This window comes from Oryctolagus cuniculus, chromosome 19 (assembly GCF_051225735.1).
Source record: "Oryctolagus cuniculus isolate XC-2025 breed Fujian yellow rabbit chromosome 19, ASM5122573v1, whole genome shotgun sequence".
Taxonomy (NCBI): Eukaryota; Metazoa; Chordata; class Mammalia; order Lagomorpha; family Leporidae; genus Oryctolagus; species Oryctolagus cuniculus.
In genome coordinates, this window is record NC_142885.1 from 51,260,325 (window position 1) to 51,287,602 (window position 27,278).

General features: G+C 50.3%; 1 protein-coding gene across 1 annotated transcript in view; it reads right to left on the minus strand.

Moving 5' to 3' along the window:
• The window catches only part of HS3ST4 (heparan sulfate-glucosamine 3-sulfotransferase 4), a 424,128-nt gene extending 402,550 nt beyond the window's left edge, over nucleotides 1-21,578 (minus strand). Inside the window, exon 1 of the mRNA XM_017342535.4 lies at nucleotides 20,710-21,578. Within this exon, the coding sequence (XP_017198024.4) occupies nucleotides 20,710-21,449 (740 nt within the window). The 5' untranslated portion in view covers nucleotides 21,450-21,578. The remainder of the gene's footprint in view (nucleotides 1-20,709) is intronic.
• Nucleotides 21,579-27,278: the final 5,700 nt, after the last annotated feature.

Genomic DNA, 27,278 nt, shown 5'->3' on the forward strand with positions numbered 1-27,278 from the left:
GAAGTCCATGGGAAACTGGGATTAAAACATAGCGTGAGGTTTCCACGAGGTTTTTGAAAGCCTCTGGTACTGGGGCCTAATAGAGACTCTGTAAGCATTAAGAAGTATTTTTGTGGGGCCAGCGCTGTGGCTCAATGGGTTAACACCCTGGCCTGAAGTGTTGGCATCCCATATGAGTGCAGGTTCGAGACCCGGCTGCTCCACTTCCAATCCAGCTCTCTGCTATAGCCTGGGAAAGCAGTAGAAGATGGTCCAAGTCCTTGGGCCCCTGCACCTGCGTGGGAGACCTGGAGAAAGCTCCTGGCTCCTGGCTTCAGATCAGCACAGCTCCAGCATTTGCGGCCAGTTGGGAAGTGAACCAGCAGATAGAAGACCTCTCTCTGTGTCTCTACCTCCTTCTGTAACTCTGACTTTCAAATAAATAAATAAAAATCTTTAAAAAAAAAAAAAACAAAGAAGTATTTTTGTTACTACTCCTAATTCCTCCATTTTCGCAGAAATGAGCAAAGAGCCAGACTCCAACTCCATAGCCAGGGCAAGGGGAAGCAACCAGAGGCCAAGAGATGGTGGTCAGGGGGCAGAGGGGAAAAGCAAGGTTAACACCTCAGAACCATCTAGAAGGTCAAGAGTCACACAGGAAATCAGCCTGCACCTGAAGAAAATGACGCTGGAGTCCACAGGTTCACAAGAATCACTGCTAAGAATTTCCAGAGAGGTCTCCCCGATTTCCTCTCTCGCACACCCAGTGAGAAGGGAAACATCACTGAGACAATGAGGAGCCCCCAGTAATATACCAGGGACACAGCTTTCAAGGAAACGTCAGGACTTTAGCTTTGACGAGGAATTTCTTTTTCCCCAAAAATGGGGATTTACTTTCATTTTAAAAATCTCACAAAAACATTTAAAAAAAAAACACCCTAGTTCTTTTTTATTTTTTAAGATTTATTTTATTTATTTGAAAGAGTTACAGAGAGAGGTAGAGTGAGTGTGTGTGTGTGGGGGGGGGGTCTTCCATCTGCTGGTTCACTCCCCAATTGGCTGCAACAGCCAGAGCTTCGCTGATCCTAAGCCAGGAGCCAGGAGCTTCTTCCAGGTCTCCCACGCAGGTGCAGGGGCCCAAGGACTTGGGCCATCCTCCACTGCTTTCCCGGGCTACAGCAGAGAGCTGGATCGGAAGTGGAGCAGCCGGGACTCAAACCAGCCCATATGGGATGCCAGCACTGCAGGTGGCGGCTTTACCCGCTACGCCACAGCGCCAGCCCCCATAGTTCTATATTATATGCCTTGCTTTAAATGAAAGAGCGAAATGGCTCAGAATTGAGCCTGTTCTAGAAACTCTGGGCTGTTGATCAAATGCCAAATCATTGATTTCTCCCTATCTACTTGAAGTGAATCTGGCCAGGAAGACTTAATGTGATGAAAAGCTTTCACTCGCTATTTGAAGAACTCTCTTGTAAGATACACAATCCTTTTACATTGTCCCCGGCAGCTAAGAGGGGTTGCTAAGCAAATGAAGCAAAGGAAAAAGTATGCTAAATAAATAATTAGTGCTTTCCGAGGTTCCTTTACATATATTTTTCAGGATTTACCATCTCTTGAGTACCGACACTGGAAAATCATTCTTGCTTTCTCTCCCCCTCTCTTTCTCTTCTTCCTTCCTTTCCTTTCTTTCTTCCTTGTTGGGTTAAAGAACAGATGCAGAACCTTCCAGTGGTGAGCGACACAGGAGATTTTTGAGCTACTCTGTTTGTGTCCACCTTGGTGGAAAGACACAGGACCCGGGGCCTCCGTCTGCACACAGCTTCTGAATTCTCAGTGCGCCTGTTTTATTCGGTTGTACTTCGGGGAAAGATTGCATTTCAGCGGAGGAGTCTTGAAATAGACATCTGTTGTTTTGGCATCAGCCTCCGTTTCCTTTCTTTGATAATCATATCCCAGTTTGGCGCTGGGAAAATGCCCTGCATCTCATCCCGTGTGCTCCAGGAAAACCAGCTCCTCACTCCGCTCCAGAGAGGCAGTGCCTGCAGCCTCAAGTCCGCACGCAGCCCAGGGACGGGCTGAGGGACATGTGTGCAACCCCCAAGGACCAAGATGCTACGGCCACTCCTCGGCAAAGACTTTTGGACAAAAAGGGCAAACTCATCCACCTGCACTTGGGGAATACGAATCAGGCCAGCACCCACTTCATAACCACCAGGAGAGAAGTTCTGAGATCGCAGCCCTCCACGTCAGCAGCAGCAGAAGCCAGAAGCAGAGATTCGGTGACTCCGTCCAGGCCCTGATCAAGCCACGCTTAGGAGCAAGATCCTCCCAACTCAATGTAGGAAACACTGAACCACTGCAGCCCTATTTGGTTTATGGGGGACTGAGATTCCCCACGGCCTTTCTGTGTGTTCTAACATAAGGAATCTTAGCTAAGAGGGTTCTACAACTAAAGCTAAAGGCTTTTTCTCCTTTGAGTTGCAGAGAGAGAAACAGAACGACAGGGCTCCCAACTGCCAGTTCACTCCCCAGATGCCTGCAACAGCCACATCTGGGCCAGGTCAAAGTCAGATGTCAGGAATTCAATCCAAGTCTCAACTAGAACCATCACCCCTGCCTCCCTGGGTCTATAATCGCTGGAGTCTAACCCAAGCACTCAACTCAAATGACAGCATCTTAATAGGTGTCTTAACCACTAGACCAAACACCCACTCCTGAAATTAAGTTTGAAACCATTGGAAGCTATTCCCTTTAACGATGCTATTTCATGTTGTGATCTGAGGCAATGCGTATCTTCTGGCACGAGAGCTACAGAGACTGGAAAGGGGTGCAGTCCCAGGAAAATCTAGGAGCCCCAAGTCCCAGATAGAAAGGGACTTTCAATGCAACAATACATAAGTGAATGAGAACCAATAAGCATAGCTCAAACGCACCGTGAAGGAAAGTAGTGGTTCTGGGAGAGGTCACGCTGGCTATTGGTTGAAATCACCGTGCAATTTTGAGATTTGAGATTCTAAAAGTATACCCACATAACACCTATCTGCTATTATTAAATGATTTGCCATATACTTAAGGAAACATGATATAATTATTTTTATCCACATTCAGATAGTCGTGACAGTGCTAAGAAGAGAAAAGAAAAAGTCCACCTGCTAAAATGCCTTCGACATCTGAATGCAAAGAAATCGGCTTAAAGCCGGGTAGAGAAAAATAATAATCCAACTGTCTTTCAGGTTGTTTTAAATGTGGTGCCAAACATCTGCTTTGATAGCTGGTTGTTGTTTAGTGAGTGAATCTTTTATACAACCTGGTGTTTTATGATATCAAGACAACAAACATACAGTTAATCCAGGTTGGAAGGGGCAAGGAGCCACGCTTGCCCAAGGGACTTAACCTACAACACGGAACCACCACCTGGTGGCAGTGTACTTAAACACCAGGGAAGACAGGAGTTTCGCAAACATCTCTTCAGTTTTGATCACAGCAACACAAAGGACATTGTGGGGTACCAGGTCAATATCAGATCTTCTCTCCAGCACGAAGGAATGAGAAACTAGAAATGAAGACACCAGAAACCTGGGTGGGAGTGTAGTGACTGTGGGACATACACAAATATCAATGGTGACACTGTATTCGCCAGCATTTTCCAGTGAGTCATGGAGCTCTTGCCACCGGCAAGGTCCAGGGTAAGTCCAAGCGGTGCAAGAAGAGGGTACATGAGCCCAAGACGTTTCAACAGAGACCTGAATGAAGGCAGGACGCAAGCTATGAACTGCCTACAGAGAAAACACGTTACAGACGCAGGGAGCAGCTAGTGCAAAGGCCCTGTGGCAGGGCCACGTTTGGCACCTCGTGTGCAGCAAGGAGGCTAGCACAGCTCAGCAGAGGATCAGAGAAAAAGGGCAATGAACAGCTGAAGAACGTGGGAGGAGTCAGACGCCGTAGAGCCTTGTGGGTTGTGGGCAGGATCTAGAATGTTATTCTAAGTTGACGTATTAGAAAATAGGAAGTAGGGAAGCAGTGTTCTCACTCTCGTTGCTGTGTGAGGAGCAGACTAGAGAGGGCAGGTGTAGACATCTACTCAGTAGCCCCAGCCAGGGATGCAGGTGGGACCACAGGAGGCAGTGCTGTGTACAGAGATGGAGATGTGGAGATAAAGGGACACCCGTCTATCTGTACGTCTATGCTGTGTTTGTGTCCCTGTTTACATATGCGCATATTTGGTGGGGCAGCAAACTCCGGGTGGGAGGAGCCGTCCTGTGGACTGCAGGGTATCTATGGACTTCCCTGGCCTCTGCTCAGTGCGCGCCAGTACCAACCCTCCCTTCGATTTTCACTGACCAAAAAGGTTCCAGACACCATCCAATGTCCCTGGTGGGGAGGAAGGCAAAACCCCCTCTTGTCTTCGAGGGGTTTGGCCCTGCACACGATCAGAGCCAGGATTTCACTCCACTGTCCTCCACCCAGCAGGAGGGGAGAGATGGGCAGAAGTTCAGGAGGCAAGTTTCGAAGCAAAGGAGGCAGAAGCTAAACCTTTGACTTCCACTCCCACCTTTTTATGGGAATTAAGTGTCAAGGCCACATCCAGTAGCAGAAGAGTGCACGAAACACATGTAGCTGTATACACCCATGCACCTGCACATGTGTAGAGGCACACATGCACATGTAGATGTATGCATAGTGTGGCTACACATGCATGTGTAGAATAAGTATACACATATGTACGAATTGGCATTCATGTATGCATATATCTCTAAGGTATTAAACACATTTGTGGTAGTCAGATGTGCACATGCACATATATATTTTTAAATATGGGCACATACATGCACACAGATTACTCACTGTATTAAACACCTCTATGGTAGCTACATAGCCTTTAAAATACTTCTGAAAGTTATTTTTTTTTCTGTAAACCCCAATACAGGTGGACTTGTGCAGTTCCTGAGTTTTTACATAAACAACACAAAGTTGTTGGCATGGAAAAGGCAAAGATCCCTCCCCTGTTGCAACAAAAATCAATACAGGTGGGTATGTATTTATAGCAAAAATAAATAAATAAATAAAAATAATACTCATGGCTGAAGTTTAAAAGACCGAACTCTTGATACCAAAATACACTCTCAGAGAATGAGACACATTTTACGTGTTCTTCTGAAATGTCCTGTGATGTCCTAAAATAGGAAGGGACTTCATAAATGCCATGAAAAAGTGGAACTAAAAATGAGTTTATTTGGGTGCAAAAACATTTTGGAACCCACGTACAGCCTTCTCATAGCACGCATTTTTAGAAGACTCCTCCTATTCCGGGGTCCCACTGTAGAAAATATTAGGCATAATCAATTTATTTCATTTTTCCAGCTGGATTCACTTCTTGATAGAAGAAATAGAAAAAGATCTCCGATGCCTCACCCTTGAGTTCATTACCGTGGAGGAGACAGCTGAGCTACCCGGGCTCATTCTCCTCCCACTTCGTGCACACAGTCACTCCTCTCACCTGGATGTGACTGAATTCTCACCAACAGGAAGTGACTGGAACGTAGGGGTTGAGCTTCCGCCTCACTTCGGGGAGAGGAAATTGCTTCTTGGACATCTGCCTTCTTTCCCTTCCCTCTGGGGTGGAGTCCCAGCAGAAGACAAAACCCCTCCCAGGCGAGAGAGCTCTTACCAAAGGCAGTTTGGCCACACACACATACACACCCACGCCCCAGGGGACATCTGACAATGCCTGGAGCCATTTCTGTTTATAATAACTGAAGGTAGGGCAGGAAGGAGGATCTAGGGAGCAGAGGTCACAGAGATTGGCAAATTTCCTGCAGTACCAAGGACAGCGCCTCGCCCAGTCTTTTTCTGGTCTTGCACCCAAATGTCAACAGTGCAGAGGCTGAAACCCCCAGGTGGTGTTTGGCATGGTGGTTAAGAGGCCACTTGGGACACACATTCCACATCAGAGTGCCTGGGTTTGCAGCTTGCAGCTCATGCGCACCCTGGGAGGCAGCAGTTGACGGCTCAAGTATGTGGGTCTCTGCCACCAACCCACATGGGAGATCCAGACTGAGTTTTCAACTCCTGGCTTTGGTTTGAACCAGCACTGGCTGTTGTGGGCATTCAGGTTCTCTCTCTCTCTCTCTCTCTCTCTCTCTCTCTCTCTCTCTCTCTTTCTCCTTTCCAAATAACAAATACAGTCAAATACATACATTAGAAAAATCTGCACTAATGCAATGCTCTCAGACACTGTGCAAAAAAGGGTTCTCTCTGCTTCTTCCTAAAAATGCTAATTCTGCTTCAAAACGCTTGGGATAGAACCTGAGATTCTGCCTTTCTATGAAGCTGCTTGGGGACTGGTGAGGCAAAGAGCTGGGAAGCACCAGGGCCTGAACAATCTCCGGGAGCACAGCAGCCACCCAACTCCTACCCCGAGTGTAGACCAGCTACAGTATGCAAGTTTACACTGTGCACCTGAACTTGGTTTTTATCATGTTTGCCCTCTGTGTAGCTGGCAGCCATGGGGCACTGCCGGCTACATGCTTTGATGTCAACTTTCATTACACAGGAGAGAAATAACGTCTACACTGCTTAAACCGCTACTGCCATTACCATCCACGAACAGTGGATGCTATACCAGAAAGAGAAAAAAAAAAAAAACTTAGAAATAAGATGGTGACTGCAGGAGATACCACAGTAGAGTACATGAGTTTATCACCACGGTTTTAACAAGTGAGCAAAAGCTCAGTGGCTTAAAACCATACAAGCATGACCTTACAGTTCTGCTTGGCCAGGGTCTGCAGTGGGTCTCCACGGGCTAAAATCAGGGTCGGCACTGTAGCTCAGCAGGTTAGGCAGTATGCAGCCTGTGATGCCAGCATCCAATGAGCACCAGTTCAAGTCCCAGATGCTCCACTTCCGGTCCAGCCCTCTGCTAATGCACCTGGCAAAGCAACAGAGGACGGTCCACATGCTTTAGCCCCTGCCATCCATGTGGGATCCAGATGGAAGTTCCAATCTCCTGGTTTCAGCCTGGACCAGCTCCAGCTATTGCAGCCATTTGAGCAGTGAACCAGCGGATCAAAAATATATCTTCCTCTCACCCCAACTCTGACTTGCAAATAAATAAATAAATCTTTTTTAAAAAAAAAATGGGCTAAAACCAAAGTGTTGACTTGGCTATATCCCTTCTGGAGGTACTGGGGAAGAACCCATTTCCTTAAGTGAATGGAGTCTCTCTCATGCCAACTTCCCTCTGGTTTTCTCTCTCTACCCCTCTCTTACACTTACCTGGTTCCTGGATAATACTGAGTCCATCCCAAAAATCCAGGACAATCTCCCGTTTTAAAGCCAAGGATGTAGTAATCTTATTTCCACCCACACCATAATTCCCCTTTGCCCCATAAGCGAATAGATTCATCACAGGGTCCAGGATTCCAAGGAGGTCCCTATTCTGCCTTCCACAGGGGCTAGAAAGCTCATTAGGCAGGCAACTAGAAAGTGGGAAACACAGCCAGGGGTGTACAGGAAAAAGAGATGAGTGGTCGGTCAGTGAAGAACGAAAGAAGAGACTCTTCTGGTCATTTCCAAAGCCTATCAACTCAACTGCAGGACAGTCCTGTGAAGCAAACGTTCCTCATAGCATTTCGTGTTGTTTGAGTGCAACCAGCGGTGCATCGGCAGTCAGAAGGCAGCAGGTGCGCTGTCTGAGCTCATCCGGGCATTTTCCAGATCTTTACACAGTCTGGGGCTCAGAACATTTGATATCCACGCTATCTAACAGTTCCTGTAAATTAAACCTCTTAATCTAACTTTATGATAAGAGTGTTTGTCCTGTAGTTCAGATACTCCCTGGAGTGCAACTTTCCAGAAAACCAATTACGCGAGGGAATTCATGAAAACGTGCATAGATTAATAAAAACCAACACAGGTAGAACAAGGCAGATCCCCACACATAATCATTATCCTACCCTTATAAAAATCCCCCGAGGGGTAGTAAAGAGATTGTTATTCCCATTGTAGAGATGAGAAAGCAAAGGCTGGAAGGCAAATGCTGGTCTGTGAAAACAAAGCAAGATCGACTCGGAGTTCGGATGCATATCCTTTTCAAGAACCACATCACTCCAAGGACTCAAAGTGCCCTACCACACAGGAGCCTGGGTAGCTGGACTCAAATATTTCCTCAACCCAACAGTCCAACCCCCAGCAGAAGCTTTCGGCTGGCGGCAGAGGGAAAGGTGTACCTACACCGAAGTCGGTAACACGAATGGAACGCCGGGCCCCTGGGTAATTATTGGATTATTAACTGGCAATTATGTCATGTTGATAATGCACTCAGAGAAACATAATGCAAACCACTCTTGCAGCATAAATGGTCTAGCAGGAAAAATCCACACACTCTTCTTCTCCTAAAACTGGCTGCCCCAGCAGCAGAAGCCAAGAGCTGAAGAGCTATCCTCGTGGAAAGACACCTGGCGGGTACCAGCTTGCTGTGCGACCTTGGGAACGCCACTCGCCCTTCCAGAGCCACATCCTCTCCATCTGCACCACTGGGAAAGGAAAGTAGCTCCCGGACGAGGCCACCGTGAGGGAGCAGCAAGACGGTGCTGTGTGCCGCAGGAACCTTTTGGGGAGACTGTTCCACCCACAGAACTCCTTGGAGTGGATTTCTCTTACTGGCAACCAAAATAGTCTAGCAAAAAATAGTAAGTGAAAGAGCCTGGAACAATTCTTCGCCAGAGATCCCAAAAATGGGAGTGTTCTTTCTTTTCAGGAGTCCAGAATCTGCACGTCGAAGGATCGCCTTCCAATCATTACTTCCCTGATTCATAATCGATGATCAGTCGACCATTACATACTGAGTCCCTTAGGCACTGTTCTGGGCACCAGCGAGTGACAAAATGGACAGGATCCCTGCTTCCACGTGGCTTTGCTTTCTGGCAAAGGGAGATAAATATTTAGGACTTTGGAGAGTATCGTACAAATGTTCTGAATAAAATCAAATGGCACATAAGCACAGAAGTACAAGAGGGTCTTTAACTTGGGGAGTCAGAAAAAAATCTTTCTGAGGGGCTGAAATGCGAGCCAACACTCAAAGGCCAGATCAAGAGACACTTATACGTTAGAGGTCTGAGGACAAAGCATTCGAGAAAGAGGGAACAGGGACTAACAGGCCCTACAGTGGGATCAAACTTGGCATGGTCCCAGATGGGAAAGAAAGCGACTTCCTGGGTGCTGTGTTAGGATAGAAGCCCAGGTGAGTCTGTCCTTGTGGGCGCAGCCAGTCTGAGCAAACACTTAACTGACTCTCAGAATGCTGCAAGACAGCAGCTCCTGTGGAAAAGACCTTGCAGACAAACCAAAAGACTTGGATCCCAACTCCATATTCTGAGCCGATGACTTAACTGCCCCGTGCCTCAGTTTCCCCTGCGGTAACGCATAGGTAAGAATGGTGCTGCCCGGGAGGTGCTTGCCAGGACTGAATGAATTTACCCTTGGGGCAGAGCCTGGCACTGGAGTACCAGGTGCGTGTCTACACCACACCTGCTGCTGTTATCCCTTCAGTCACCAATCTCCACCTCCCTGTCCCATCCCAAGATAACCATCCTTTGTCCTGGCTTTGTGCCTTGTAACATGAGTGTATCTACGTTGACTAACTGATACCAATTCAGCTGTTCATCCATACCTTTAAAAAAAGAAGATTTATTTATGTATTTGAAAGAGTTACAAAGAGACAGGTACAGCACGATCTTCTAACCCCTGGTTCAGTCCCCCGGATGGCTGCAACAGCCAGAGCTGAGCCAGGCAGAAGCCAGGAGCCCAGGAGCTTCATCTGAATCTCCCACACGGCTGACAGGGGCCCAGGTACTCGGGCCATCTTCTGCTGCTTTTCCCGGGCCACTACCAGGGAGCTATATTGGAAGGTGTGCAGCCAGGACATGAACCAGTGCCCAAATGGGATGCCAATGTCCCTGGCGGCAGCTTTACCTACTATGCCACAATGCCAGGCCTTCATCACAACTTAATCATCCACACCTAACGGTGGTCCTACCACCCTGAATGCAGAGGATTAGATAACCAGTGTGCCCCCTCCGCCTCCCCGCTGAGACTCCCTCCCCGGAGAAGGACCCATAACACGGCTTGGGACTCTGGGCAGTAAGAGCTGTCTCACCCTCCTTTCCTCTGTCCAGTAAAATCGGGAAATAAGGACATCCCACATCGAAAGTGCAACGTTTTGGTCATGCTCACATCAACAATGTTTTTCAACCACTCTCTAACACAGCTGACCTCAATTTAGGCGGCGAAGCATTAAACAAACAAACAGTGAGGAGGGAGAGAAGGGAGGGGGTGAGCAGAAAAGTGAGGGAGGCAGGCAAAGGAAAAAGGAAGGAGAAAGCAGGAGAAGAATGAAATGCTGTCCTAGAGAAGGGGTCTCTTCACTCACTCCTGCCTTCCTTGGGGTCCCCCGGTCCAGCTTTATAATTTTGTGTTTATGAATTCCTTGCAATTTTTGGCTAAATTTATTCAGAGTTATTTTCTCTCTTTGGCCAGCTCTACAAACAGAATATTTTCTCCTATTAGGTTTCAAAATGATTGGCATAATAGACAAGAAAACTTTAGATTCTGCACAGTCATTTCTCCACTGGCCACCTCCACGAATTCCATTATGGTTTCTAAGAGGCCCAGGGGGGTATTGGTTATCTTGGGTTCTCCAAAGTGTTGACATTGCTTACAAATAGTGATCACTCTACCCTCTTCTTTCTTCTTTTGCTCATCTAATTGCATTTTCTAATAATTCCTTTTTATCGAGACTTATTTGTTTAGTATTTGAAAGGCAGAGGAGCAAAGTGAGAGGGAGAGAGATCTTTCATCTCATGGTTTGTGGGGAGCAATTCGGACTAGACTAAGTTACTGGAATTAAGACTTATTCTATGCATCTGCTCTCCCACAATATGGCGCTGGGAGAGAAGAAAACAGCTTCTACACAGCTGCCTCCAGTTCAACCAATAAACTGTAGGACTTGCTCCTGATTGGAGAGCAGCGTACTCGGCGTGTGGGCAGCCGAGTTAGGATTGGCGGAGGAGGACTATAAAGGAGGAGAGAGACGGCATGCACCAGGAACATCTAAGGGGAACATTTAAGGGGAACACCTGTGCAGCCCCCGAGAGAGCCGGCCGGCGGTGTGCCGCTCCCCTGCGGAAGTGGGGAATGTGGCCAGGGGGAACTGCCCTTCCACGGAGGTGGAAGGGATAGTAGCCAACACGGGAAGAACCAGCAGCAAACCCGGGGAGGGCCGAGCAGACGAAAGAACAGCGCAGGGTCCTGTGTCGTTCCTCCACGAAGAGGGGGAGCGACATAATGGTGCCGTGACTCGGATATGAAGCCTAGCCAGGGTTTAGTGTCGTTCCTCCGTGAAGAGGGGAAGCGACAATGGTTCACTCTCCAAATACCCGCAGCAGCCAGGGTTAGGCCAGGGGAAAGACAGGAGCCAGAAACTCCATCTGGGTCTCCCCATGCGGATGGCAAGAAGCCAAGTACTTGAGCCATCATCCACTATGTCCCAAGCATTAACAGGGAGGTGGCTTGGAAGTGCCGAGCAGCCAGGACCCAAACCCTCACCCAAACCCGCACCAGCCACATGATGGCTTTCAAAAATATTTATTTTAGGGGATAGCATTGTAGCCTAGCAGGTAAAGCTGCTGCCTGTGATGTCAGCATCCCATAGGAGCACCAGTTTGAGTCCCTGCTGCTCCACTTCCGATCCAGTTCCCTGCTAATGCACTTGGAAAAGCAGCTTAATATGGCCCAAGTGCTTGGGCCCCTGCACCCTTGTGGGAGACCCAGGAGAAGCTCTGAGCTCCAAGCTCCTGGCTTCAGCCTGGCCTAGCCCGAGCCATTGTGGATACTGGGGAGTGAGCCAGTGGATGGGAGACCTCTCTTTCTGTCTCTCCCTCTCTCTCTCTCTCTCTCTGCAACTCTGCCTTTCAAATAAATAAAATAAACCTTTAAATGTTTTATTTATTTATTTATTTGAAAAGCAGAGAAACGGGGGGCAAGGGAAGACAGAGAAAGAGATAGATATCTTCCATCTGCTGTTTCACTCCCTAAATCATTGCAACAGCCAGGTTTGGGCCAAGCCAAAACCAGGAGCCAGAAACTCTAGCCTGGCCTCTCACATGGATGGCAGCACCCCCAGGTACTTGGACCATTTTCTGCTGCCCTCACAGGGCCATTAGCAGGAAGCTGGATCAAAAGTGAAGCATCTGGGACTCAGAACCAGTGCTCTGATTTTTGGGATGCCTGTTTCCCAAGCATCCCAAGCTTAACCCACTACACCACAACACCTGCCTCTACATTTTCTGATAATGGTTGAACAATGGTTAATAATGGAGATAATAATGGCAGTATGATCTTATTCTGGATTCCATGGGAACACTTGCAGGGTCACACCACTAAACATGAGACTGGCTTCCAGGATGATCCCAGGTTATGGTTCTAAAAATCAGGAATATTTATCTTCATCAGATATGTATTTTTTAAAGATGTATTTATTTATTTGAAAGTCAGAGTTACACAGAGAGAGAAGGAGAGGCAGAGAGAGAGGTCTTCCATCTGATGGTTCACTCCCCAGATGGCCGCAGCAGCCAGAGCTGTGCCGATCCGAAGCCAGGAGCCAGGAGCTTCTTCCAGGTCTCCCACACAGGCGCAGCGGTCCAAGAACTTGGGCCTTCTTCCACTGCTTTCCCAGGTCACAGCAGAGAGTTAGATCAGAAGTGCAGCAGCCAGGCCTTGAACCAGCACCCATATGGGATGTCGGCACCACAGGTGGAAGTTTTACCTGCTATGTTACAGTGCCAGCCCCTATCAGATATATTTTTACAATGTACAAAATAAGTTGCCAGATTGCCCTCAACTGCCAATGTTACCAGAAAATCACATTACTGAATTTTTCCAAGATTAAACCATACTTCCACGCTTGGAATAAATTCCACTTGGTCAAGGCTTATACTACCTTACAATATTATCACCTACGTGTTCATTTCCCCTACTCTATGAGCTATTTCAGATTTTCAGCTATGACTGGTTCATGTCTGAGCCCAACACACACACACAGCACACAGTTGATGAGTGGATAAATGAGTGACTGAATAATAAATACACTGAATCTCCCCAAACTAATCCTTTGTACTTTTTTATTTTTATTTATTTATTTGGACAGGTAGAGTTAGACAGTGAGAGAGAGAGACAGAAGAAAGGTCTTCCTTCCATTGGTTCACTCCCCAAGTGTCCGCTATGACCAGTGCTGCACCAATCCGAAGTCAGGAGCCAGGTGCTTCCTCCTGGTCTCCCATGCAGGTGCAGGGGCCCAAGCACTTGGGCCATCCTCCACTGCCTTCCCAGGCCACAGCAGAGAGCTGGACTGGAAGAGGAGCAGCCGGGACTAGAACCCGGTACCCATATGGGATGCTGGTGCCACAGGCGGAGGATTAACCAAGTGAGCCACGGTGCCGGCCCCTGTTTGTACTTCTTTCCAGTTCAAATACTGGACTAGAGAGCTCATGTGCCTGTCTTGAAGAGGATTTTTATACAGTTAATGGACATCTGATTTAACCGCCCCCCCCCCCATTTTCCAGCAATAGAACCCTTGACCCCTATCTCTCCATGGAGGAACTATCCCCTTAGGTTGCAAAGAGGTTACCCCTGCTTCTCTGCTCCCACCACCAGCCCAAGCCAAATGGTTACCTGCATCACCCAGACCTGATTAGAGCACCGCTCAGTTGTTTTAGGAGTGGGGGAGATGGGGGGGTCTCATGACCCAAACTGGGCCAAGGACTTCTCCAGGAATTTCCCACAGAAGTTCTTGAGGGAAAAAAAATCATTTCCAAAAGACTTGGTAAACATCAAAGACATCTGTCTCGAGGTGCTACCTGTCATCTTGCCTACAATGCAGTGAGACAGCCTATCTGAGAATAAAGAAAGGCAGAGACAAACATGGCAAAGAGGTCAAAGAGACGGAGACCCCATGTCCCTCTGAGAGCCCCTGGAGCCAGATTTTCCTGAAGCTATGGTGGCTCCCACACTTCTCAACTGCATAAGCCAACAGCTTACATTCTTTTGTCTGTTCAGTCCATCTCTGTCATTTGCAGTCAAAAGCTATTGCTGATTTCATGTGTTGCTTTGTAAACACACTTGGTATATTCTTAAAGGTTTAGCATTTTTTTCTTCGAGGCAGGCAATCCTAACTAGTGAGCATAAAAAACACAAAATCAACCGCCTGCTTTTAATTAAGGGCAAGATAGTCGGAGAGGCTGCCTTAGTGAATTATAATTTCAGATTGAAATTCCCAGGACAGTTATGGAGGAGCTTGTTAAACCGCAGAAGCCAATGAAATCAAGAGAGAACCCTAAGAGGGCGGTGGTTCAGTCAGTTCCAGGGATGTCATCCATTATGTAAGACCTAAGCCTTTAAAACTTTCCAACGCACAACTCCAGCAATCTTTCATTCACCCAAAGTCGTGAGGCCCCCTTTCCTGACTTGATTTAAAAGTTTAAGAATGTCCCGCTATGATTTACAAAAAATAAAATATAAAACCAGTCATGCACAGTGGCTGCAGAACTTGGGGGTGGGAAGCAGCCAAATCACAGACAGGGAGTTTTGCAGCATCTTTGTAAAGCCATCCTGTGTTCTCAAATGCTTCTCAGATCTGCAGAGAAAGCGAAGGCAAGCATGTCCTGTGGACCCACTCGGGTCGGGAGGCGTCAGCTCCCACCACAGGTGCAGGGCTGTGCCAGCATCCAAGCCACAGTCTGCCCACCTCCCCACCTGCTCCCCAGGTGCAGAATTCGGGCTGCAGCTCCCTCCCGATTCAGGCTTCTCCTGCAGCCACAACACATACCACATGCTGGAATCCAGCTTTGATTATTCCCCGGAGAGCTATGGAAGAGCTGCTTCAGGGCTTAAAATCCCTCATTCACACATAATCTTGAAATAAAAGACTATATTCAGATGAAAAATACATTATAGCTTCCTCTCTGGGGCCTACAGGAGCAATAGGCAGGGGAAAAGGAAAACGCTGACGGGAAATGAGGGTGAAAGGCAGGGAGAAAGGGAAACCAGGAAAGAGAGGGAAGACGGAGACAGAGACATTTACTAGGTCCCGAAAACTCCCGGGTAAGCTCCTTGAAATGCCATCCCATTTCATCTTCACGTAATCCTACGCAAGTGAAGGATGCTGAGCCCCTTCTGCAGATGGGAAAATGGAGGTTTAGTGACATTAAGTCAGTTGTCCAAAGTCACACAATGAGGATGCAATGGATCCTGGCTCGGAGATACACAGCCTGCTCCAAACCATGCTGCTATGGTCCACTGCTTCCTTCTCAGAAGACTGTTCTAGAACGCCAGCAGCTGAGTGGTCTCTATGGAGCTCATACAGCCTCATCATCTAAGAAGCAAAGATTCAACCAAGTCCAACAGAACTAGCACGTGGCAAAGCCTAGAGCTCACTCTTGCAGCCTCTCAGGTCTCCGTGCACCTGACCAGCTTCTATTTTGAAAGCGCAAGTTATCTAGAAAGATCAAATGCAGGCTCTCCTGATTAATGAGTGACATGCTGAGACTTCCCCCACCTTCATGAGAATATTAACTGAGAGCAAAAGAGAACTGCATGTGTGGATTTTCCTTTCTTGTCTCTGTGTTGCTGTTTACATTCAGCTCCTTTTGTTGCTGCTGTGATGTATCTGAGAGGTATTTCCCCCATGCTGTTGCAAAATCCATATGGGGGGGGGGGGGACAAACTAAAATAGCACATGGAAGCCAAAGTCCTGGCCACTGCAAAGGGTACGTGCATGCCAGTGACTCTGCGAAATGAGTTTAAACCAGAGGTCGCAAACCGGTGGCCAGCTGGCTGCGTCCAGCCCACAGATGTGTTTTGTTTGTCCCGCAGTGCTGGGCCACACCACACTTTTAAAGAAACTTAAATTGGCTGCCAATGCTACCAACCAGAAGAACACTGGAATACCAATTCAGGTTCTAGTTGCTCTGCTTCTGATCCAACTCCCTGTGATGCAGCTGGGGAAGCAGAAGACAACTCAAGTACTTCTGCTACCCATGTGGGAGACCCAGATGGAATTCCAGGCTCCTGGTTTCAGCCCAACCCAGCCCTGGCTGTTATGGCCATCTGGGGAGTGAATTAGTGGATCAAAGATCCATTTCTATCTCCCTATCTCTGCCTCTAAAATAAATATATCTTTATTTAAAAACAGAAAAGAAAAAAAGCAAGATCCCCAAATGATTTGTGCACATTTAAAAGTTTCAAAAATACGGCACTACATAAGCATTGCACAACAGAAATACACTGTGAGTCAGAAGTGTAATTTTAGGGGCCGGCGCTGTGGCGCAGCAGGTAAAGCCTCTGCCTGCAGCGCCGGCATCCCATATGGGTACTGGTTCGAGTCCCGGCTGCTCCACCTCTGATAGAGCTCTCTACTATGGCCTGGGAGAGCAGTGTAAAATGGCCCAAGTCCTTGGACCCTTGCACCCACGTGGAAGACCCAGATGAAGCTTCTGGCTCCTGGCTTCAGATTGGCACAGCTCTGGCCATTGCGGCCAACTGGGGAGTGAACCAGCGGATGGAAGATCTCTCTCTCTCTCTCTCTCTCTCTCTCTTTGCCTCTCCTTCTCTCTCTGTGTAGCACTGACTTCCAAATAAATAAATAAATCTTTTTTTTAAAAGAAGTATAATTCTGAATTTTCTAGTAGCCACATTTAGAAGATAAAAGGGGGTGAAATTAATTTTAACAGTATGTTCTGTCTCACTTAGCATGAATATTATAATTTCAATACACAGTTAATATAAAATTGTGAATGGACAAGTCAGCCTTCCGCATGGTTTACACTTACAGTACAGTCTCACAAGTTCAACAGTCACACGAAGTCAGCAGCTCTTAGACCAGCACAAGGAGCTCCGATCACCAATTGCCTCCCTGTTCTTTCTATCCCTTGGTGCGACACATTTTACTCTGTCTTATTTGGCGTGTTTGTCTGCTACTCCCCTCCCCCTCCCCACAATGTCACTTCCAAGGGAGCAGGTGCTTTACCTGTCTTGGTCACCACCTTCCCCCCAGTATCTGAAACAAACAACGCACATTAATACTTTTTAAAATATTCATTGAATGAGAGCAGGCACGGAGGATGTAACCCTTCTCGTTCTTTCTGTATGGCAACGTGGCAGAGGGGAAGAAATCGGCATGCTGGAGTTGGACAGATGCAAGTGCAAAGTCACCCTGAACCAGTCACTGGCCCTCTCGAAGCCACCTGAGAAAGCTGCCACGCAGCTCCCAGCACCATCAGGACACCCAGCGGGACACAGTTCCATACCACGCCAGCCCCCAACAGCAGGCACCCCGTAAACCCAGTGCCGTTCTGATACTTCTTCCCTCTCCCCATTTTCCTGAGTTACTTCTCCCCGAGCCAATGGGACCTGTGTGTGTTGAATGCCAACAGTGAAGACCAAACCACGAAGGATCACAACCCGTCACCCTGGCGCTGAGTGGTTCCCCAGCGACATAGTCACAGTTCCTATGCAATGTGTGGACCATAGTGTAGCAAACAGCTCAGGTCGTCTCTGTCACCTGGATGAGCTCTGCCGTGGCAGCTGGTTGGCCTGCCCCAAGCTCTCATCCCTCAGAGGAGTCTGCAACCTCTGCCTAGACAGCTTGTAGCAGCTCCTAAGAAAGGTGGTCGGTAGGTCAAGGCTTTGCCCTTTCGGGGGAGGGACAGGAGGGAAGGGGTAGGAGGTCTAATCCACCCCGACTTACTCATCACTGGCCTGTGTCACTCCACCGAGGGAGGTTTGCTTCGCTCTCACACCTCCTAATCCATTAGTCGATTCTGCCCTGAAAATCCGAGGCACACATTCTAATCTCCAATGTGTTTCTACATCACCTTAGATCGACAGCATAGGAGCAAAGCAAAACCCGGATGCAGAGATAACTAGAGTTGTATCAAGGAAATCAAACTGCCAGGACTGCTTGGTGGAACACGAGGAGCCCCCAAGCCAGCCAGGTTGACAGCGGTTCCAACTTGCTGAAAACACAAAAACCAGGAATACTTGTGGAATTACTAGGCTGTCCTAGAAGCACCCTTCAAAAAAAAAAAAAAAAAAATAGTAGGTACACATGGGGGAATCAAAACCTTTAATTAACCTGTACATCTTGAATCAGGCAAATAGATTCCAGGTAGCACAGCCCGTACTGGAAGAAATTATGCCATTCAAATACAGAGTCTATCATTTGAAACATTCAGAGAGGGACCGGGGAAGCAAGTTAGGAGGGGTTTGCATTACTGGTCTGAGCCAATACTGCTGTTTCCTTTTCCACTTGCAAAAGAAGGGGCCTGAAACAGTGGAACCAATGAAAATCTCACAAATGTCCCCAAAGCACTGCTGCCCCTGATGAGGCTGGGAGCTCCCCAAGGACAGTCCCACGTGACTCCCGTGAGTCTCTGGGGCTTCCAGGAGTTTTCTCAGCAGTCCGTTTGGGGTGCCTGAGCCTCTCTCTGGATTGGATGCATGTGAGCTAGCAGCACTGCTAATCAGCACCCCAAGCATTACAAGCATCCCCCAGGGGCAAAGGGGCAAGGTGTTGGGGTGCAGGCGGAAGCACAGAGACACCACCGGGTCCTCTTTAGTGAGGACCAAGGGAATCTTGTCCCAGCCACACCTCTTCAGTTGAACAGTTCTAGAGGTAACTACTAAACATCAACACCCAGCCCCAATCCCAGTGCTGGTTGGGTGCAAGAGGCTGGGAGTAGCAGAAAGCTGGGAAAATACCTCCAGGAGCCATGTTGTGACAGCGAGGTATTTTATATAGCTTCTCTCCCCAGCCTCTGTGTAAAAGAACATAGCCAAAGCCAGCATCTTCTCTTTCATTCAAAAAACCCTCCAGACCCCTCTGTGGGACTCCCTGACTTTACACATCCCACCAAGCACTCCTCAACAATTTCACTTTAAGTCATCTGGATAAAACACCCCCTCTCCTATTTCCAGCTGTCACAAAGCAACCCAAACACATGTTGGAAAGATTTGATCTTTCTGCCTCTCTCAAAGGGCATCTGACACTTTTCGCGACACACAGCTTTAAAATTAGAACTGGAATAAGAAACACCACCGTTACCCACACTGGGGCCAGAGAAGAAACCAGAACATTCTCCACAACCGACAATGAAACAACCGAAGGCTTCGGAGACATCAGAGCTCTTCTTTATTTTGCTGTTGTTGCATTAATCATTCTAACACCTTTTTAATTATAATCGCAAACTGGAAGCCATGGCTTGTGATGTTATAAATACTGATTTTCCAGTTAAATTGGGCATTTGCTGTTTTATGTTTTGATAGGAAGGGGCTGTTTGAAGCCTCCTAAAATATTGCAATTAGTTCTCGCTGTTGAAACAGACAAGACATTAACAGACACATTTGCTGTTTCAGTATAATGTGCTAGAATGTTTATGCCTTAGAGTGCTTTTCTCAAGCTTTTAAAGCATAAGGCGTATTTTTTTTTAAGACTGGGAGAAATCAATCACAATACACACATGTATTATATATTTCGGAAGTTATCTGCGAAACTTTCCCAGGCTGCCACTGAGACCTAGAAAGCACCACCTTCAACAGGAAGGCCACCTGTCAAGGAAGCAATTGTACCGACCGGCTCTGCAGCGATGCTAGCTAGCATCGCTGCAGCTGACAATGGCTGTGTTTCTGTTTGACAATCGCAATTAATTACCGAAATGCAATCGAGACGGGGCCAGCCATCCAGATCTGTTTTCAAGAAACACAGAACACCACAGCGAGGGAGAGAAAAAGCCAAAGGAGGTTTGCACTGGGGGCATCCCCCGTGGCAGGGCTGTTGTAAATGCGACAGCCAGCAAGAAAGCCGGATTTTTCCATGTGTTTTGCCTGCACTGAACTTTCCCGTCTGCTCCCTTTCTCTCACCACCCGCAGCCCCGGGGGCCGGAAGGGGGCAAGATCAGCATCTCACAGGCAGATGCAAGCTCCCTCCCACCGGCTGCAAAGAAGGGGCTGACTGGAAAAGGCCAGGGCGCAGGGCACAGCACTCCCGGGGCGCCGGCTGCCACTCGGGGCATGGGAGCGCCAGATGCTGCCCCGGCGCGGCGTTCGTCCCGCCAAGGGGGACAGAAAGTTATGCAGGTGGCGGCATCATCCTGTCGTTACTAGAAAGCCAACACCGGCGTCACCTTTAAAAACTCTGCCAGCCTCAGGGTGCTCCGACCTTAAATATAGAAAATACTCTGCTTCCAGCCATGCTGAGGGCGATTCCGGGGGCAATCCCAAAGCACACCCCATCTCCCGCCGCTGCGTGGAGCCATGCGGTCTCGTTCCTCAACCTCCCCCACGCAAAAGCCTTGCTTAGGACACGCACGGCGGGCGCGAGGGCTGGGGGATTCCTAGGCACGGAGCCGGGCGGGTGAAACAGGCGCCTCAGTGGGCGGGGGTGCCCGAGGCTGGGCAAGGAAGCAGCTCCGCGCTCCCTCGCCCGGGACCGAAGCCGTCGCGGGAGACAACGCAGCCCGAGCCACTCCGCCAGGGTTCGCCGAGCTCGCGGGGCACCAGGGGCCTCTCTCGGGACGGTGCCTGCGCTTGGAGGGCGCGGGAGGCGGCGGCTTCCCCTCCACGCGCGCTGCGCTCGCCCGCGCGTCCACCCGGTCCCGCCGAGCCCGGGGTCCTACCTGTACCACTCGAGCCCCTTGTCGTAGTTCCTGTCGAAGAAGTGCGGCTCCACGCCCACCGCCCGCACGTCCGGGTGCACTCGGATCGCCTCGAGCAGCGCGCGCGTCCCCCCTTTCTTGACCCCGATGATGAGGGCTTGCGGCAGCTTCTTCTCCCCGTAGTCCGGGGTGCCGGCGGCGCCGCCCCTCTCGCTGCTCCCGTTGGCCGCTCGCCGGCCTGCGAGCTCCTCGTCGGTGGTGCTGGACTCCTGCGCGTCCCTCTCCAGCAGCGCGCTCTGCGCTGTCACCATCTCGCTGGGGGCCAGCGGGGTCCTGAGCCAGGCGTCCCGGGCGCCGCCGCCGCTCGCCAGACCCCAGCCGTCCGCCCCGGGGCCGGCGGGCTGCTCGGGGGGCCCGGGCGGCTCCCCGCGGCTCGCGTTGTCCGGCGGCGGCGGCGCGGGCGGCTGCGAGGGGGCGCCGAGGCGCACGGGGGAGGGCGGCAGCGAGGGTGGCGGCGGGCTCGGCGGGGGCTCGGCGGCGGCGGCGGCGCCCGGCGGCTCCTGCAGCGCCAGGGGGAACTGCAGGGAGCCCGAGCCGCCCAGGAGGCTGTAGCACAGGTAGGTGACAGACAGGGACAAGGTGCACATGAAAAGCAGCTTGCGCGCCGGCGGCCCCTTAGTGGAGGCGCCGGGCGGCGGCGGCGGCGCGGCGAGAGGTGGAGGCGGAGGCGGAGGCGGAGGAGGTGCGGGCCACGGGGCCATCGCGGCTCCCGGCTCGCGGCGGCGGCGGCGGCGGCGGCAGCCCCCGGCGCTGCCCGGACATGGTTTCAGCCGCCGCCCCCGCCGCCGCCGCCGCCGCCGCCACCGCTGCCCAGCCGCCCCGGCTGCATGAAGCGACGCCGCTGCGCCCCCGGCCCTGGCCGCTGTCCCGCTGCGCCTGGGGGGAGCCCGGCCGCATGGCCCCCCCCTCCGCCCCGCTCTGCCCGCCGAGTCCGGGCGGCCCCCACCACCACCCCCCCTCAGCCTCTGGCAAAGGGACCGAGGGGGGCGCGCGGACCCGCCGGCTGCACCTGCTCCGTCTGCAGCGCCCCCGCTTCGCCGGCTCCGCCGCGGCTCCTGCTCCAGCCTCTGCCGCCGCCGCGCGCTGTTGCAGCCCCGAGTTCCTTCCCCGCTGCTAACTTTCTGCCGGGAGAGCGGAGAGGCGCGGAGGGGAGGAGGAGGGGGCCGGGCGCGCGCGCGACGCCGCCGAGGGAAGGGGGCGGGGGGTGCTCCTCGCGCGCGCCGGCGAGGGGGCGCTGGCGCGGGGGCGTGCGCCGGGGCTGGGGCGTCCCCGTCGCCACCCTACAGACCCGCGCGTCTGGCGTGCGTGCCCCCCCGCCCCACCCAGGGCTGAGACGCCAGGTCCGTTAGGTCTTCCGCGACACTTTTAGGGGACCGAGAACCCAACGCCAGGCGCAGGTGCCCGTGCGCGCCCCGGGGAGCTGGGGGCTGGCGGGTGGTGATGAGCGCTGGCATCCGCTGGTCCCCTGGGACTCCGAGCAAACTCAGCCCAGCCCTGACTTCGCCCTTCTCTCACCCTGGTAGTCGTTCTGCCTAGGGTCCAGGACGGATTCCTTCTCCACCCCCCAGCTTTCCCAACCCAACTTCCATCTTCCCAGCTACCCATCTTGAGGCTCCTGGTGGGTGGAGCTTTGACACAAACCTCCCGTTTGCGGGTCCCAGAGCTTTTGCACCTGTCCCGTCGCCCGGCGACTGTACTTTCTGCTTCCCGGGAGAAGGCTGCCCCCTCTTGTACACCCTTCACCGCAGGTGAACTCACCTGCGCCCCCGCGGAGGTGAAGGGACTGGGAGGGGAGCGGCGAGGGGCACTGCCCCTGAAGGAGTCCAGGCTTCCCTGGACTGGCATAGCCCGGGACCAACATTGCTCTCCACACTGATCAGCAGACTAGCGGGGTTGCAGCGCTGTCTGCGCACCGCCTCCTGCGGAGATCCCCGCCCCTCACCTCCCCCTCCTAGAAAGAAACAAACAGCCAAAGGATTTGGAAGACTCACAACTGGACTCTGCCTCCTGTTGCCTTTTGCCCGGAGCAGTGAATGAAGCGGGAAGCTGGAATGGGGGAGAAGGAAGCGCTCCACGGAACACTCTGCTTCCTGGAAACAGGGGCTGGTCCAGTGCGCAGCCCGGCCAGCGTCCCCCTGGGGCGGGCTGGGGCGAGTGCCTCCTGTCCTGCTGGGTGCCTGGCAGGTCCGCCTTCCCCTGGCCGGGCTGGTGTGGCTGGCATCTCTGGCTTTGTTTGATCACATAATAGGAATGGCAGTTGAATGGTAATGTATATAATGTCTAAATATTAACGAGATACCGAGCGCCAAAGAGAGAGAAAAATGTTAATCAAATAAGATGAAGAACACGGACTTTTCCCGGAGTGAACAAAAGCTCACTGCTGCTCTCAGCTGGACACGGGGTTTCCTTCACTACAGCGTTCGTTCAGATAAAGATTATTCCTTTATAATATATTTTTTATGGTACCCTGGAGACTTCTGAAATGCAGAGTCTGGTGTCTTGCAAATCATTCTGTGTAACTAGGGAGGCTTTTCAAGCACCACACAACTGCATTACCGTCATGTTGCTGGGAAGGTGCCAGCTGGAGCCCAGAGAAACCCCAGCTCTGCCCAGCCCTGCTTCCGCTCCGATCCCAGCTCAGGAGTCAGCTGGGAAGCAGTGAATAGCTCCACCCTGGAGGCCTCCCTCCCCTTGGGGATGCCCAGCCCATAGCCCAGGTCTTCCCTGCGGTTCATGCCTGGCAGTCAGAAACTTCTCAGTCCGCCCTTTTAGCAATCCGGAGAACCTGCCTGCGCTATATGTAGTGCCACTAAAGATGTGCGCTCAAAGATTTGGAAAGGTTTTTGATGAAAATGATACGAAACACTAGCACAGAGATGGCAAACAGAGCTGCCTATGGCCAGAACAGTGATCGTAAGGAATGTCAACGGGCAGAGCAGGCATTGTGGCACAGGGGGGAAAGTCACCGCCTGTGACGCCGGCATCCCATATGAGCGCCAGTTTGAGTCCCAGCTGCTCCGCTTCTGATCCAGCTCCCTGCTATGGTACCTGAAAAAGCAGTGGAAGATGACGAGTGCTTGGGCCCCTGCCACCCAAACATGGGAGACCCAAATGGGGTTCCAGCCTTCAAATAAATAAATAAATCTAAACTGGCTACAATCATTTCACATTGGGAGCTTCCCCTTAAAAAAAAAATCTGCCCATGAAATTTCTGTTGAAAAATGAGCAGATCCAGAACTTTGGGACCCTCAGCCAGAGCCGAGAGGCTGCTGCCCCACTAAACAGAGCACACGTGCACTGTTTTACCTGAGATCCACCCAGATTGCACATGTTTATGTCACTCGCCTGGACACTGCCAGTAAGGAGACTTCTCCTTACCTTGTCCCTCTAATCCCCAGGTCCTCACACTCCAAAGAGTGGAGCCCACTTGGCAAAATGTCAGACCCTGTTAGTGATGGGGAGAAGATGTGCGTGGCTGTTTTGCTGGTTGGTTGTTTTAGAGAGATTTGCCGATTTGATGCTTAGACAGTTGCCTGAATTTTTGGTTTTTGTTCGTTGTTGTTGTTGTTTTTAATGCTTTCCATCTAGGCTTCTCCTAGGAGCAGGTCCTAGAGAAACTACAATAAAAAGTGGGTTCTGTCAGCACAGGGAGAACTGCAGCTTCGTTCAGCAATCCCCAGTGGTCTGGAGAGTAGATAGAAGATGGTTTTCTGTCCCCACCCCCACGACACTAAAGCTCAGTGCTCATGCCTCCCCGGTTTGTACAGTAACCCTGCAGCTGGTCTCTGGGCCTCCAGTGTGCCTCATTTATATTTATCCTGGGCCACAACAGCACATCAGTGATTGTCAGCTCTTCGAATGCGTTGTGGTGCAGGGGTTGAAGCTGCAGCATGCAACACCAGTATCACATGTAGCAGAGCCAACTCCTCGGCTTGCAATCCAGCTTCCTGCTAACCCACTTGGAAAGGCTGCAGAAGGTGGCCCAAGTGCTTGGGCCCCTGCTCCCACATCAGAGATCCGATGGAGTTCTAGGCTCCTGGCTTTGCCCTGGGCCAGCCCTGGCTGTTGTGGTCATTTGGGGGAATGAATCAGCAGTTGGTTCTCTCACTGCCTATCTAATAAACTTCAGCCTCTTTACTGTGCTACTCAAGGTATACTTCCACCTCTCATGTGTCTCAGTCCTGCAAGCCAAACAGGACATATCCAAACATACACCTTGCATGAGTCTGTTGTACATGGTAAGATGGTAGCATTGAAACAAGCTGTCATTTCCTAGCTACTTGTCTTGTGGGCAGGTCATTTCACCTCCCCAGGCCACAGTTTCTGTATATAAAAGTTAGGAGTAATAATACCTCAAGTTGCTTTTGTAAAGAATAAAATTAAATTTGCAGGTATATGCAAAAATACCTGGCTTCCCATCTGACATGTCAAAGGACAGCCACCCATGATTATTTACATCTAAATTGTTGGCATCTGGGGCCAGCGCTATGGCACAGTGGGTTAAAGCCCCAACCTGCAGCACCTGCATCCCATATGGACACCAGTTCAAGTCCCCGCTGCTCCTCTTCTAATCTGGCTCTCTGCTATGGCCTGGGAAAGCAGTAGAAGATGGCCCAAGTCCTTGGGCCCCTGTACCCACGTGGGAGACCCAGAAGAAACTCCTGGCTCCTGGCTTCGGATCAGCTCAGCTCTGGCCATTGCAGCCATTTGGGGAGTGAACCAGCAGATGGAAGACCTCTCTCTCTCTCGCTCTACCTCTCTCTGTAACTCTTTTAAATAAATAAAACAATTCTTTAAAAATAAATAAATAAACTCTTGGCTCCTGCCACACCCTGTCTCTTTTTCTGCTCAAAAGTTATGGTTGAAAAGCAGGTATATACCTTTTCTTCCAAACCATCCCAACTTGTAAGCTGAAGTTCATTTCCCTAAGCTACTCAGGTCATAACATTTTTAATGCCAAGTCTAATGCCTCCCACAGTTTTTGTTAAGTAATAGAAACTAAGCCTTTTTGAAGAAAATTACTTGAAGGGTTTATGGTAACTTAGATAATTTAAGGAAATTTTTAAAAAAAGATCTATTCATTTATTTGTAAGATGGAGTTGAGGGGGCAGAGACAGAAAGAGAAAGAGATCTCCTATCCATTGGTTCACACCCCACATGGCACCAATAGCCAGGACTGGGCCAGGTTGAAGCCAGGAGCCAGGAGCTTCATCCGGGTCTCCCGTGTGGGTGGCATTTGGACCATCTTCTGCTGCTTTCCCAGGCACATTAGCAGGGAGCTGGTTCAGAAGTGGAGTGGCTGGGACGTGAACTGGAGTTCACTAGGGGTGCTGATGACCCAGGCGAAAGCTTAACCTGCTGATAGCAACACCAGCCCCAAGGGAATTTTTTAAAAATTGTCAAGCAAGGGAAAAACAGACAGACTATGAAAGGACAGTATAGGGTGTATAGGAGTCATGAGAAACAGTCACCAAATATTGCGCAGTCTCCTTGCGGACACATGGTAAGGCTATCCTTTCTCCACCTCTGATGATTACGTGTGATTAGGGGATGTTTTGACTAATGAAACACAAGCAGAAGTAATGTTTCTCCCCTCCAGGCAGAAGCTTGGGAGCTAAGTGGCAGATTTGCCACCATCTGTTTCCCCCGCGTGGCGGCTGAGGAGGAAAGGGGTTGAGACTCTCTCTTAGCCTCCATTTCTCAGTCCTCCACAGTGAGTAGGGACAACGTGGGTACACAGTCAGCCCTCAGCAGCAGGAGCACCAGCAAGGGAGAGAACCTAGGTTGTTTTCATCTCCTGAGACTTTGGGATTGGGTCATTACGACGAAAGCTGTCAGCATTAAATTGGAGTCTCTCACGTCAAACTCTAATAAAAGGGAGCTGGGAGGCCATGAGCAGATATCAGGCACTCTCACATCTGACTCTGCCCAAAACCACCGCCTTGCAGTCAAGGCCACGTCTATACTTCTCTACCGTCCTAGGAACAGCCAGTTCTAACCGCGCCTTGCAAGTAGCCTTTCTCAACCTCGTGGCTGGGGACCCTTCTTGGAAGACCAGTTCCTAGCAATGACCCTTGCCAATGTCCTCAGCTCTGATAAGCCTGTAACCAATGCAGTTTTGTTTCATAACAACCTGCACAGATTTTTTTTTTCAGGTTTGCCTGTCACAGTTTCCCCTGTCCCTAATCTCTCAGGATGTGCCTGTGGTTCTTCAGAGCGTGTGTATTCCAGATTGCAATCCGTGGTTATTCCCATATACATTTGTGTCCGTGGAGTGCTAGTCTCTCTGCTGTTATTTTGGGTTGACCTCATCTCACTGTAACCTAGACTAGCTTTCTGAATCAAACACATGCTATAATTTCCTTCCTTCTCTGTTGACCAAAGTGACTTCATGGTTCCAATATTAGAATTCCCTTTCACAAAGGTGGGCAAATCAAAGACTAGAAACCCCATCATTGCAAAACAAGTTTCCCAGCAGAATAGACAGAATCCTTATTTCATAAATAGCAAGTGCATTCCTCCGGTTTGCC